Consider the following 15,889-nt stretch of genomic DNA (forward strand, 5'->3'; position numbering starts at 1 on the left):
GATGCTGCTTGACCTGCTGTGCTTTTCTAGCAACACATTTTCAGCTCTGGAGGAGCGTGTACCGCCTTAGTGGAGCAGGGCGAAGAAAGAATATTTGTATTATTGGGATGCCAGAGGGAGAGGAAGGGGATCAGCCTGTCAGCTTTTTTGAGCAATGGCTGCTGCAATTCTGGAATGGAAAGCCGAGGCGGGCTGGGTGTGGAGTTGTGAGTAGTGTTCTTCCTCTCAGGGGTTCACGGGCTTTTGCAGATGACTATGGCTAGTTGCTTCTTTAAGTGGTGCACCTTGGGCGGCACGGTGGCACAGTGGTTAGCACTGCTGCCTCACAGCGCCTGTAGACCCGGGTTCAATTCCCGACTCAGGCGACTGACTGTGTGGAGTTTGCACGTTCTCCCCGTGTCTGCGTGGGTTTCCTCCGGGTGCTCCGGTTTCCTCCCACAGTCACAAAGATGTGCGGGTCAGGTGAATTGGCCAAGCTAAATTGCCCATAGTGTTAGGTAAGGGGTAAAAGGGGTGTATGGGTGGGTTGCGCTTCGGCGGGTCGGTGTGGACTTGTTGGGCCGAAGGGCCTGTTTCCACACTGTAAATCTAATCTAATCTAAACATCAAGGGGAGTCGCTCACCGATTAAGAGAAAGTACTTTCAAGTCTTAGGAAAGAGAGAATGGATGTCGCTCTGTTACAAGAAATCCACTTTAATGACATGCAGCACCTAAAGTTGCAGCAGGGGTGGGGTTTCACCAGGTGTTTTTTTTATATCTTTTAACACTAAAAGCAGAGGAGTGGCTCTCCTTGTTCAGAAGAATCTCCCATTCTAGTTGTTAGATCAAATTAAGGATGAATATGGGCAGTTTGTGATTCTGAAAGCTTTAATACAAGGCGAGGAGTATGGTACTTTGAATGTTTACTGTCCCTCGGCACACCCCCTTAAATTTCTGATAGATGCGTTCTCTAGGCTGATTGCCCTTGGAACATGCCATACTATTATAGGGGGAGACTTTAATTGCCTCATGGATCCCACAGTGGATAAGATGCCCAGGGATCTCCCGTGCACCTTCCCACCATCTAAACAATTGGTGGACTTATGTGTAGAGTTGAGATTGGTGGAAGTATGGGGATGTCTTCACCTGGTGGGTAGGGACTTTACCTTTTTCACTAATCCACACAAGTATAACACAAGGATTGATTTGTTTCTTGTTCCATCGTTTTTTTCTTTACTTTGGTGCTGTCCTGTAAAATTGGGAACATAGCTATTTCTGATCAGACGGCAGTTTATTTAGAGTTTAAGGCCAGGGGTATTGGGGTAGGTTCACGGCATTGATGCATGGACCATTTTCTCCTCAAGCATAGTAAGTTTATCGATTACTTTTTGTGGAAGTTTAAGGCATTCTTGGATATCAACTCAGGCACAGCCAGTAACTCATCTGTGCTTTGGGAGACTGCCAAGGCCTACACAAGGGGTATAATCATCTCTTTTTCAGCTAGTCAGAAATGACAAAGGGGAGAGCAGCAACGTCTGCTCGAGGCCTGGCTGAAAGCAACCAAGACCACATACTTTGATGAGCCACCAGTGATTAAGTTATAGCGAATCACAGCTCTCCAGGCTGCTCTAAATTCCTCAAAAGCGAAGAGAGAGATGTCTTTCTTGAAGCAAAGGTTATTTGAGTATGAGGATAGGCCAGGTAAATAACTGGCTTATTTGGGTAGGGGAAAGAGTGCGCCCCACCACCACCCCAGCAATCTGTCATATCTATTAGAGAGGGCACTGGGACTCTTACTCGTGACTCCAAAAAGATTAGTATGGTTTTCAGGAAATTTCACTCTGAACTATGTCGGTCAGAGGGCTCTGAGGGCAGGTTGGTGAAAGATGGAGTCCTTCTTTGTGAATCTGGACCTTCCAGGTGTGATTCTGGAGCGGGCATCCCTTTTGAATGCTCCCTTGACAGGTCTAGAGATACAGGAGGTGGTAAGACAGCTCCAAAGTGGTAAGACACCTGGCCCAGATGGCTTTCCGAGTGAGTTTTATAAGGAATTTATGAATATGTTGGTCGGGCCAATGCTGCGCATGTACAATTATTCATACAGTCAGGACTGCTTCTGGCCTTCTCTGAGAGAAGCTAATATTTCTCTCATCCTCGAGAGGGAAGGCCCTGGAGGACTGTGCTTCGTAAAGGCCTGTTTCGCTGCTAAACTCAGACTTAAAAATTTTATCCAAGTCACTTGCGTTGAGGTTGGAAAAGGTGTTGCTCTTTATTGTAAAGGAGGATCAAACAGGTTTTATTAAAGGCCGTTAGTCCTCTAGTAACATTAGAAGAGTACTGAACATGGTCCAGTTGTGCCAGCAAAGGTCGATTCCGGGCTTTCTGGCCTCCCTTGATGTGGAGGAGGCATTTGACCGGGTGGAGTGGCCATATCTCTTTCATGTTGTGGAGTGGTTTGGTCTTGGTGGGGTCTTTACCAGACGGGTGGTAGTGCTATATAGTGATTACATGGCTGTGGCCCTAACTAATGGCGTAAGATCTAATCATTTTAGTATCGGTAGAGGCAGCTGACGAGGCTGCCCCCTCTCACCACTGTTGTTCATGCTGGTGATTGAGCTGTTGGCAGAGGCTATCCGGAGGGACTCCAATATAATTGCCCCGGAGATGGGATCAGAGCGCATAAGATCACACTCTATGCAGATGATATACTGCTTTTTCTATCAAACCCCACAGTGCCCGTGCCTCATTTAGCACAATGTGTCAACTTATTTGGCTCATTCTCAGGATATAAGATTAATTTTATGAAGTTAGAGGCCATACTCGTGGGGAGGTCTTGGGGGAAATACCCGATCTTGATGGTGAAATTCAATTCCCTTTCAGTTGGTCACAGGGAGGGATTCTGTACCTAGGCATTTTCATTATTCCTGCCTTTGACCAGTTATATGAGGTTAACTTTGTGCACTTGCTCGACAAGATAAGGCAGGATCTTCAGCGTTGGGAGGTTCTTTAAGTATCTTGGTTAGGCCAAATAGCTCTTATTTAAACGAATGTTCTTCATTGCTTATTATATCTGATTTGAATGCTCCCTCTGATGATGCCAAGCCAAATGTTAAAGAGACTCAATGGTTGGCTCGGTTCTTTTATTTGGCGTTTCAGACGGCCTCTCATTAAGCTTACAAAATTGCAGCTTCCCCAGGGAAAGGGGGGAGCTGTAAAGTTTCCAGACAGTAAGAGGTATCAAATCAGCTCCTTACTATCCTTTGTGAAAGATTGGGCTTGTGAGGAGCCAAGGTCAATATGGCTAGATATCCCAGGCGAAGTGCCCCCTTATTAATCTGTTGTTCATGGCTAAGATGAGGATAGTCATGGACTATTGTCGGAACCCAATTGTCATCAGTATGGTTAAAGCATGACAGCAATACAACAAAGCGAAGGCAGTTTGTCTAAAACCCCCTTTCTCACTCCGACAGCAGGAATGCTGGGAATTTGCCCAGTGTTAATGGAGTCTGGTTTTAAGTTAAAGGCATCCAAGGAAGTCTCTTGTCTGGGAGATTTATCTGAGATGGAGGTCGTGACATCCATCGATCAGATGAGTATGAATTGCCCAGCATGGACCTCTTTCGTTACTTTTAAGTCAGGGACTTTATCCAGAAAAGGACTGCACTTCTGATTGATCCTTATAGGTCTGACGTAGAGAGGAGAGTGCTTCAGATCACAGGTACTCTCCCGGTAAGCATCCTTTACCATTGACTGGGAGGTGGCACCTCAAAAGATATCGAGCGGCTCCATGGGGTCTGGGAGCAAGAGTTAGGAGCAGAGATTTCGTCAGAGGTATGAGAGGACATTCAGGAGAATGTGGTAAGGATTTCGATCTGCAACAGAACGCATGCTGCTGAAGGTCCTTCTCATGATTTATCTGGCCCCAGAGCGGCTTGCAAAATTCAAAAAGGGAGCGTCTCCATTGTGCCCTAAATTTAAAATAGATATTGGCACTCTTACCCATTGCTTGTGATCATGCCACAAGCTTTGTAAGAATTGGGGCACTATAGTGAGTGTGATGGAAGGGGCTGCTGGGGACTGAAGTCAAGGTAGATCCGGTGTCTCCACCTGGGCCTGTAAAATTTGCCTTCCTTACCCGAGCATGGGGAAAAGCTGTTTAATATTCTTACATATTGTGCAAGGAAGAACATTCTGATGAGTTGGGCCTTGGAAAGCCCTCTGGGCCTGCTGGGATGGCGTAGATCAGCTATTGAACACATTCCTGTCAACTTCCTTCCAAGTATGGTGCACCAGAAAACAGGGCTTTTCTAAAGACATGGTGGCGGCCCTTTCTGAACCACCTAGAAGCAGATTTGTCGGCCATATTAACTAGGGTCTTTGTTGAACCATGAGGTCTGGGGTCTGATGGGCCGGGTGTCCTGAGAGGAAGAACGCGAATAAATATGGGTATTCTAACTGACACTCTTGGTGATGGGGAGCTTTGGTGGGGTTGCGCTGAGTAGAGTAATTTAATTTAATTTAATTTATTATGTCCAATTATTTCTTGTATCGTAGTATGGGTAGTTTTTGTTTTAATTATTTGGTATGTAGAGTAGTAGTTAATTTATTGTAATTGTTGTTATACTCTCAGATTGTTATACTTGTTGTAATTTAGCAATTTTGTCTTTTTCAATTAAAGAAAAACACAGGCAGGACATTTGTGAATTCTTCCTTAACACAGCAGTAGAGATTTCAGCAGTACACAAAATTGAACCCAAATCATGTGATAAGTTTACCCATGGAGATGACTCATTTTTACAAAGCATTGGCATGATGATATTATCAGATTGATGAAATTGCATTTGAGAAAATATTCAAGCCAAAACATAATATTTTGTTCAGCTTAATGCACATGAAACATGTGAGAAGGATGGTCTCCTGTAAAGGCAAAGGTGAAATGAACAAGTGGATTGAACCTTTGCTTGCAGGTCAGGAGCATTAAGTTGGGATAGCTCCCTGGCCCTCAAACATGACTGGGCTGAGAGTGCTGTGGAAGCTTTGATTTTTGTTCCAGAGTGGCCAGATTTTCTGGGAGCAGTGATGCATAACTGGAAGTTTTCCAGAGGTGGGTTAGACAGAACACTGGCCTCACTGCTCTGACACCTTGCTGAAGAGTCTTAAAAAGAAAAAGAACTAAAAACAACCTCCAGCCCTCAAACTCATCACCATCAACACAATCCATGTTCACTCATACTTCTGACTCATCCCATGACCCCTCATATCTTCTATGCCCCTGTACCCAACCCCAACTCCTCATGCCTCCATGCCATTGTCTGCCTTCCACCCATCTCCATTTCCACTTGTAGCCCATATGCCAGATTATTGCTAACCCATGACCCCCCACTATACCAACTCCACAATGGAAAGGCACTAGTACATTTGCTCAACTGAGATAAAATAATTTTAAAGTGGTATTGAATAATTAATTAAAAAATACATTATATTGATGAATAACTCAATGTAGTTAACTTCTTTTGATACCTTGTATCAAAAAGGATTGGAATACATAGTCCCATTTCAGTGTGTCTACAACTGCATGGAGCTGTCAATTGACTGTGAACTCAGAGGCTTCCTTTATTCACCATTCTGATAAAAGTAGGTTGTAAAATTAATCATGTAGTATTAGCCTTCCGATGTCAACAGACAGAATAAAGTAACAATTATTTGCTTTACCACTACAGTTCTTTCCAACTGTTCAATGAATATGTTCTTTAAAATAGTTTGACAGCTCAATTTGACATCTATGTTAACAGTTCCAATGAGCTTGACCATTCCAATGAATTTGTGCACTCTTTACATACATTCATATCTACTTTTCACATTCCCAAGAGCACTCCCAAAGCTGTCCCAGGACCATATCCAAAATGATACCTCTCTTTAAGTATATCCTCTCTATCTCAGCAACACTACAACATTTAGAACAACTATCAAGTCTAATCTGCTCACATTATGTTTCCCATTCCTAGCTGACAAAAATCTGACTTAGTTGGGCAGTTTCTTCTGCGAACCACAGGTGCCCAATTCGGAATACACCCTGATTTCACTATTCTCGTGCAAAAATGTTAGATACTGTGTTCAAAGGCAGGTTTTCTGGATTCAACCCTAGAGACTAATTTGTACCAAGACAGATTAAGTTATCGAATAATTTGTTATAAAATTTCATATCATTGTGCATTTTTAAGACTTATGTAATGATAAAATTTGAATTTGTGGACAGCAGTGCATAGATCATTACAAAAGAGCCAAGATGAATGTGAAGGAGATTTTGTCAGTGTGCATTTAATTACCTTGAAAAGATTCTTCAGGGCCAGGCTTAAACTTCTTCAGGATTTCCTATTACATGACTTTTTACAATTTACTCTCATGTGTTGTGAATGTCACCAACAATTCAAGTATGTGTTCGCCTATCAGCTCTCGTAAAGTTACAAGAAAAGGAGGATCCCTTCAAACTCGGATGTGTACACAACTATAGTTGTTACCATCCTTCTGTACGAAGGACCCATGCTGAATCAAGGATACCATAACACTGACACACATATCTTTTGGAGGGTTTCCACTGCACACCCTCCATAGCATGCAACCAAATGAGTGCAACCTTCCTAAAATCTTCTTCAAAAAGAACTGCCAAGAGTTGTTTGACCTCAATAACTCTTGAATTTGGTGCTTTACTAAGCCATTTCAGAGGACAATTAAAAGTCATTCACATTGTTGTGGAGTCACATGAAGGCAAGACTGGGTATGAATGGTAGATTTGTTTCCCTGAAGGACATTGATGAACCAGATGCCAATCATTGATAGTTTTACAGTCACAATGACAGACTACACTAATATTTCAGTTTTTTCAATTAATAAATTGTATTTAAATTCCAATGAGTGTTGTAGTGAATTTATTCTCCAGTGCCATCTTTCACAGGAATAAAAACTGAATTTCTGAATGGGTCGATCTTTCCTGGAACTTAGACAATTGCTCCTTAGAAAACCAATTGTTAGGAAGCTGAATGCAGTTAGATTTTGCAATTTTGCATGATAAGTGCCTACAATCCTTCCTGTCATACAGTTACACGTGAAGGCCACAGTTGAATATATACATTTTGAAAAGGTTGGATGTCTGAGGGATGTTATTTCACTTCTATGTAGTAACGTAAGTATCAAAAATCTTTCTAAATAGCAGTAGTCAGCAAGAACTAGCAATCTCTTACTGAAAGATTACTGGAAATGTAATACCGCAGAAACACAAGACGTAATTCTGTATCTGTTACAAATTAAACATCCTTGGTAAGTGAAGAAATCTTTGCTGAATTGTCACTATCTGAGCAGCGAGTTAACTTCAGAATCCTTTCCATCATAAGCCTTTCTTCCTAATGCTGATGTGCATTAGAAGAATTTTGTTTCTTTTTGTTCAAGATTTTTTTTCCAGGTATTGTTTCACTCAAAGTTATTTTATAGAATAACTTATATATGTGTATCAAAGGTTTCTACAAGAATCGTTTTTAAACAAATGTAAAACCCTAGCAATTAGGCCACATTTCATTGTGGAATTGTCTCGTCAATCTGCTCCCTGGAGGGGTAAAATATCCACAAGTGTCTTTAAGAAAGCATGCTGCAAACAGCTGGTTAGTCTGTATGTTTAGCACACTGGTTGTTTGCAGGTAGGTTTGGTTCACCCTAGAGTGATTTGTGATCAAATATTTTCATGACCTTCCTGAATCATTTGAGAAATGTTGACACTTGCTGTTGGTCTTCAAATACTTGTGAAGCAAGCTCCCACAAGACACTCATTTCAGAGTAAATAGTGGAAGCAAGGAATGTAGAACAAGTTATTTCAGGTGACAATCATTGTAAAGAATTTTACTTTTGACATTTGTAGACAAATTCTTAAAATTATTTGTCAAATAGTGAATAGACTGCACATTCACATATACAATGCTATTTTTCTACTCTGGATAAGATCTTTTCATTTCAAAGTTTGCCTCGATGATCATATTTAGTTCACTCCACTTTAAGCACAGAAACTATCCATCTTTAAGTATTACCATATGCCATAGACTTTAGATGGAAATAATGTGCCTCCTTGCATTGTTAATGCAGATTTCAGTTGGTTATTGCATTAAAAATATCAGATGTTCTGTTAATAATTTTGATATTATGTTAAAAGGTAGATAAACAAAAACATTCAAATTTAGCACAGCTCTGAACAACCTCATCTTTCTTAATTTTTTACTGATTGTACACTCCACCGACAGTGTATGGATATGAGAAGAGAATCATAGGTGCTCAGTCTTTGTAAGATTATAGCTGACCAGCTTGGCTGGTGTCTTAGTCTGGAAGTAAAAGCTCATGATGAGTCGAAGTAACATAAATAGATGAATACTGACCTTAATGCAAACCGAGCTGCATACTCAAAGACACTGATCATTTCCAGAATGTATGCAGAAAGTGTAACTGGAGAATATTATTGAAACCCCATGTTCCTCTTGATGCTTCTCTGGTGGTGTGTGGGTATTCCGCTGAGCATTGCTATACTATTTCCCTCAAAAACACTGTAGCTATATTGCATTTCACAGTTCTTACCATAATTGTATTTAATTGATTCTAATTGATCTGAAACTATGAGTTAACAGCGACTCATATTCTGTATGTTTTTCGCTTTTTCTTTTCATGCAGAGATCATTGATGACCTGACGCACTTAGTGGATAAAACTGATTCCAGAATTCAGCGTGAAACAAGACATGTCAAATTGGTTGATAAGAAGTCAGCCTCTTGTGGTATGTGGATATATATAATATAGTCCCCTCAATCCACCAGATGGCATTACGATGTCATTGTTTTTCGTAGTTTCCCCTTGAACATGGCCTACTTAACCCTTTTCCCGCTTGTCCACCAAAAGAAGTATTTAGGAGTTGGTCATGTTTGTGAATGCACTGTTGTTCACAGGCCTTTGTCTGACAAAACAAAAAAAAAACAAGGTTTTAAGATGATATTTGCATATGCAGCTGTTCAAACACTAAGTGAGGATTCATTGATAGTAATTCTCACCTCTTTGCCCTCTGCAAGAGCTCTCAGCAGCTGTTACCAGTAAGCAAGCAAATGATCTTCATCCTAGCAATGTAACGTCGCAAAAGCACCAGGCTTCTGTCAATCAATCCATCATTTCAGGGTGCTGTAATTTGATGTTTTCCCAACTTTCTTTTGCATTGCCGAATTTAAGAAAAGGGAAATTCCCTTCCTCAGTAGCTTTTATTTAGATTTACAGAAAACGATTTTAGCATCGTACATTGTTTACAGTTTAGACATCATTTGGACTTTGAATTGGTCTTGAAAATAATGTCCTTTTTAGGAATGGACATTCTTAAGAACTAATGAATTGATGTAATCTATGTTACCATGTTTCAGTGTTACATCTTTCACCTTCATTCATTAGCAACTTATAATTATAGCCTTTTACATTTAAAGGGATTTTTTGTTTGATAATTAACAATTTTCACGACAACTGTCCTTTCTGCTGCAAAAATGCAGATCACTATTGCTATTCTGTTGAATTTGCATTATTAAGACTTGCAATTCAACATGTCGTGACTGAAAAGTAAAAGCTTATTGTTCTCTCTGCAACACAACGCTGTGTTGATAGTGTAGTCTCTCTTTTGTAGAATGTGCTCCTGTTTCAGGAGAAAACATTAACCTCAGCATTGTTTTGACAACAGTGTTGGAAAACCAAATGAAAATTGGAGCAGCATGATAATGTCAAAAATATTACTTCAAGATTGGTTTATTTGCTTATCAAACCTGCTGTTGAATTGCCTAGGAAATGCTTACATTTTTTTCAGAAGGAAGCCTAGTAACCACCAAGCAGTGAACAGCAGTCAGATTTGATGAAATAACAAAATGAAGGTCAGCTAATATTGCACTAATTCTGCTTCCTGGTGGCCATGACAGCCTGCAAGGTTTATTTGAAGATCCCAGACTCTGATTCAGTGTGCGCTTTGTTACCGTAAAACTGTTTTAGGCTGTGCCAACAGTTTAGGATATTAATGAATCCTTTAGAGAAGTGAATGGAGAATTCCTTCCCCCCCTTTTTTTCACTCTTCTCTTTGTTTGACACACACATCTTTGTCTGCTGAATCTTGTTGGGCATAACTAATGAGTAGGCACAAAAAAGCCAAGAATTATCAAGAGTAAAAAGAAATTGGTGCACACACAAGGTTAAAACAGCAAAAGGTGAGATTGTTGCCCGTTGGCAAGGTACTTTCGATTTTATGAACTCCCTCTTGAGCAAAAAGGTTGTCAAGATGAATGTAGGGAAATTTTTAGAAGGCAACATTTGTGACACCAGGCGACTGTGAAACGCCAGCTCTCTGACCGCCAGGCCTCGGAGCCTCTTTAGTGTTCCTCTGCCTCATTATTACAAGCACCTTGCGGCCCACCCTGCACAGCTGCTGAAGGGGAAAAATTAAAGCAATTCACACTCTGTGACTTAATGCTGAGAAACAATTGGTCCTTGTTTTGCAGAACTATAATTATGAAGGAGCTAAAGTAGAAGAGGGATTGTGGTTATTGAGAGTGTCACAGGATTTATAGAATGCTATATCAGTTGAAATAAAGGGTGGCTTGTTGAGAGACAATCATCTGATAGTTAAATTGGTCGAGGAAGGTATTTCAGCGGTTTTTTTTAAATGAAATTGTTCTCTTCTGAATCTTGGTGTGGTGTTAGTACTTGGATATATTTTCATATACTGTTTGGTTTTTAATAGATATGTTAATATGATGAATCTCACTAAGCAGCTCTCCAGAGACTATGCTATTTTGCAGTACAAACGAATGAAGTTCTGCTCTACTGGTAGGTTTCCGTGACACACAAGAAGAGCCTTTGTTTCTTGTTTATAAACCAGAAACATGCCTAAAATCACTGAAACAGTGAGAGCGCTGAAGAGGCTCCACTGAGCATGAGGCACAATAAATAAAGATTTGTGCACTTGATTTTAATGCTTTGATTTGATGATCACTACTCTTTAGGGGTTAAGGGATCTGAGAGGAAGACTGCTAAGACTGTCTTTCAGCTGACTTAATTAAGAAACTTCAATCTTGTTCTACAAGGCACTCTGTGTGTGAAGCTTCTTCCTACCATGAATAGGCGTTCAGCCTGTAAAGTGTATACATACATGATGCCATTGTGTTTTGTTGCCAAACTGCAGACAGTGGCAAGTACAATCTGGGATTTGTCAAGGGTTACCCTTTAGAGATTTTGCTTTCTGTGAAATCAAATACAGGTTTTTCTTCTATTAACTTTTATCAGCCTGAGAAAGTTTAACTGAAATGTTAGTTTCAACACCTTGACTCAAGGGCACCCAATAAATTTTCAACTGCAGATTATCCAAAGGTGAGAAACAAATGAATACCAGTGCCCTGGTATTTTGTGGATGAATTTCCCAGGGCTTAATCATCTCCGAGCTTGCTGCAACCAGTCCTCCAGTAATAATCTACTTATCAAGTAATTTAGCTGCCTCTTGAGAATAAGTCTTGCAAATTTTGAGTAGTTTTAAACTGATTCAATTTTGAAGGGAGAACCATTAAATCAGTTATTAAAGCTTGAAATAATAATAGTTCCTGAATTTATTAGCTGGTTATTGTAGATGAAGCCAAGACATTTTATTTTACAAAGCCTGCTTTCCAAAGGTTGCTTGATGAACTGTTATGGCACTTGAAAAATGCTATAGTAGTAATTAGAATGGATGATAGAAAATATTTTATCAGCTAAGCTGGAAAATAAGAGTTATTTATTGAACTACCCCCTCTCCCCAAAAAAGATTAGCATTTCAGGTCAGTATTTGGTGCTGTTGTGTTTTCCTGACAATTTATATTATCAGATGTTACACTGAAGCACTAATAGCTAGACAATTAATTGTACTATAAAATATTGGTAGTGTAGCTCCAACTTAACAGAAAGTGCTTGTAATTTTCAGGATGCAAGTTAATTATTTTCCTGTTACAACATTATATTCAGTAATTACTTTTCTTGAGACTTTCTTGTAATGAAGGAAGAGAGGAGAGATTTCATTTACTGGAGCAATCTCTTCTCACCGTGCAAAAAAATTAGGTTGTTTAGTACAGGCTAGTTACAGAGGAAAATACTGGGTGGTCGGTTAAAGATGGCAACAAAAGGAGACGTTGCTTACATTTGGAAATTAGACTTTGATCTGTTTGGTCGGCAAACGTGACTGTTATACACTGACCTGAAAAGTCAAACAGGAGTTTAACAACGGAGACACTCAAGTTAATTAGTGTGAAGGTGACAGTTTCCAAACTTGAATGAAAGAACTTTAATCCTCTTTTTAGAAATTAAATTTTGCAATTGTAAAATGCTGTCAAGTGCTGAAATTTACCTTCAGACATGCTGGAAGGTTTGAAGGCGAATCAGATAGGAAATGAAGGGGGAGGAATCATGATGGTTTAATTTGGTGTTTCCAAAGGCATTGAAATACTGTTATGATAGATATAATTATTGAGCAATCTTCAGTGCTTTATAAACTACAGCACATGAGCAAACCTAATATCTCCCAATGTGAATAACTGAAGGTTTTATTATTTATATTATCTTCCATTGATACCAGTATTTTTCATCTGCCTGATTCATTTTCATTTTTGTATGACTGTGCTTTGTTGGTCTTTAAAACTGCATAACTAACTGTATTTTAGGGAGTGTTGAGGAAGGTTCAGTTGTTCTTATGAATTGGTATGTTTCTTTTTCTCCATGTCTTCCTCAGTCCATGCAGTATATTTCCCTGACTGAAGTCATGAGGAGATGCAAACTACTGGTTTTGCATGGTTTGAAAATGAAAAGAATTGGAAATAAGTTCATTAGTTTCTTAGTATTTTAGGCTCTTGTGTATAATTGTCCTGTCAACGGCCATATTGAGTTATTCAATTTCAACCTGATCATAAATATACATTGTTTGTGCAAAATGTTTCAGCTTTACGAGATATCTGCTTATCAATCCTATATGTATTTACGTCTTTAGTCTGCTATGATATTTAATAACTTGGTAACCTGCGGAATTTGTTTCTGGCTTCTTTTCCCTCTTTCATGCCTTCTCCATCCTGACCTCCAGCAACACGTCCGAAACGCTCGTTGATTTCTTTGTCACCCTTTGAGATCATCCAATCAACTCTTTCCGCCATTTTTCTCTCTTCCCAAGCCTAACAGTTGAACTTGCTCGAGGGTTTCGGTCCTGACTTTGTGTCTTCTGTGGTTTCTGCTGAGCTTTTTGTGCACTCTGAGCTCATCTTCTCCATGACTCTTGCTTTCTTGATTCTATTCCAACTAAATTACTGATCACTCATCCTCCCTTTCTAGCTACTATGATCACTGGCATTTGTTAATGATTCTCTCTCCTCATGTTCTGTCCTTTACTTCTTCAAATCTGCCAATATTACCCGTCTTGCCAACCCTTGACACTCCAGGCTTGCATGCTGCCTGTCCATCTCCAACCTCCTTTTCGTCTTCAAAGTCTGAAACTTATTAATGGAAATGTGTTGTTACAATCCAAATTTGTGACCATTTTCCAGGCACTCTCTGTTTGAATCCTCTTATTCAGGCTTCTGTCCCTGTCACAACTCCAAACAGCACTTCTCAGAGTTACAAATGACATCCTCTTTGACTGCTGACAAAGGCAAACCATCCCTTCTCAGCCTATATGTACACAACCTTTGACACAGTTGATCACCCCATCCTCCTCCAAAGCCACATCTCCATCAGTCAGCTATCTGGGACTGTACTTGTCAAGTTCTATCAATTATCCGATCCGTATAAGGATTGGTATTTGGAAACTTCTCTTGCTTTTCACCTCCTATTGTCCTTCACTGGCATCATCTGGAGACACATCAGTTTCTACATGTATGCTGATGCCAATCTGCAATAATTCACCAGTTTAACTCTTAAACTATTCCACTCTTTCCAAACTTTCAAACTGCTTTTCACATTGCTCGACCAAAGCTTTTTCCAATTTCAAAATCTTCCAATTGGGAAAATTGAAGCCATTGTCTTAGACCTCACGACAAATTCTGCTTTTATTTTGCCAACTCTTTGCCTAGCAACTGTCTACATTTGAATCAGATCATTTGAGCTCAAGTTGAGCTTTAAACCACAAATATGTGCTTTCATATAGACTGCCTAACCCACCTTCTTCGCATCATTCATCTCTTCCTCCGTCTTTCTGCTGCATAAAATCTCATCCATTTCTTCGTGACCCCAGACTTGATTTGTCTAGCGAATTATTGGCCAGCTTCTTGCATTCCATCCCCCTGTAAACTTGATGTTGTCTAAAACTCTACGTTCTATTGCATTCTAACTTGCACAAAATCCTGTTCACCATCATCTTTGTGTTAGTTGACCTACCCTGACCTCCAGTTAAGCAGAGCCGATGACTCAGTCCCTTCCTGTCTCTGTAATCCCCTTCAACTCTATAGTCTCCAAGATATCTGTACTCTTCTAATGTCAACTTCATCAATAGCTTTCCATTTTAATTGTGCCACCACTGATGGTGAATACCTTGGTGCTAATCCCAGAAATTCTCTCCCTAAATCTCACCACCTATCTCCATCACTTTCATTCTTTAACACACACCTTAAAACCTATCTCTCATTGTGACCCATTAGCATAGTTTGGTTCACAATGCTTCAATAAAGAGACTGTTTCTAAAGGTACAAAAACTTTCAAGTTGTCATTGTTGAGTAAAGGGAAAATGGACGTTGGTCAAGATAGCAATTGTATGCTTCTGAATTTCCCATGAGGTTTGTAAACCCAACTAAAGGAACTACTGTATTAAAAACTGCATCCAATATTTTTGAGACATCTAAATTGGTAATTAAAAGGGGAAACTCAAAAACATAATCCTTAATTCAGCTGGAGTGTGTAAAGTGCTTGCACACAATGGCTCCACAATTCTGTTATTTTAACCTTTTTTTCTGCAGGTTTAGCTACAAATTTTTGCCAAGATGAGTCTAGTATTGCGAGAAGTGAGAAATAAGCCAGTGGATATTTTCTTGCTTATTAATAAATTTTGGTACTTGTGCATCAATGTCTAAAGACAGAAACAAATAAGCTTAAAAAAATTCAACAACACATAGAAATCATGTTTAACCTGTTCCAAAGTAAATTGCTATTTGTTACAAATAAGCCTGATCATAATACTGCCTGAGAGCAGACTTGAGAGTTTGCATTAGTCCTGTAGATTCCCATACATTCAATAACGAAACCTTCACTCAATCCCCCAGTGTCGACGTCCTGGGTTAGCATTGGCAAGAAACTGAGCTGGAATAGCTACATAAATTCCAACTAGGTCAGAGGCTGGGAATTCTCCATTGAGTAAGCCACTTTCTGATTCCCTGAAGTCTGTCCACCACGTACAAGATACAAGTCAGGATTTTGTTGGAATATTCTCTGTTTGCCTGCAAGTGCAGCTCCAGCACCAGTTAAAACGTTCAACATTATCCGGCACAAAGCAGCCCACATAATTTGCACTGCATCCACCAACTTGAACATGTGATTCCTGTGCCGCCATTGCACAATGATAGTAGTGTGATTGTTAAATGCAAGATGCATTGCAACAACTCAAAGATTCCTCTGTGGTACTTTCGAAACCAACAGTCTCTACCACCTAGAAAGGCATTGATGGAAGATGCATGGGAACACCTTTGCCTGCATGTTCCCCTCCAAGCCACACATCAGATTGAGTTGGAACTATATCCTTCACTGTCATGAAACATTCTTCCTAACAGGATTGTGGGTGCACCTACACCACATGGATTTCAGTTGAATAACAGTCCCCCTTAGTCCAAGACTGCATACCTCGACACGGTCCTGACCCCTTGATGAA

General features: G+C 39.9%; 1 protein-coding gene across 3 annotated transcripts in view; it reads left to right on the top strand.

Moving 5' to 3' along the window:
- Positions 1 to 15,889, top strand: part of stx8 (syntaxin 8) — a 196,511-nt gene that overhangs the window by 140,949 nt on the left and 39,673 nt on the right. For all 3 annotated transcript variants that reach the window (XM_060844532.1, XM_060844534.1, XM_060844533.1), the window contains one exon: positions 8,684 to 8,785. In XM_060844532.1, coding sequence (XP_060700515.1) covers positions 8,684 to 8,785 — 102 coding nt within the window. The remainder of the gene's footprint in view (positions 1 to 8,683; positions 8,786 to 15,889) is intronic.

The sequence above is a fragment of the Hemiscyllium ocellatum genome, chromosome 25 (genome assembly GCF_020745735.1).
Source record: "Hemiscyllium ocellatum isolate sHemOce1 chromosome 25, sHemOce1.pat.X.cur, whole genome shotgun sequence".
In the NCBI taxonomy this organism is placed as follows: domain Eukaryota; kingdom Metazoa; phylum Chordata; class Chondrichthyes; order Orectolobiformes; family Hemiscylliidae; genus Hemiscyllium; species Hemiscyllium ocellatum.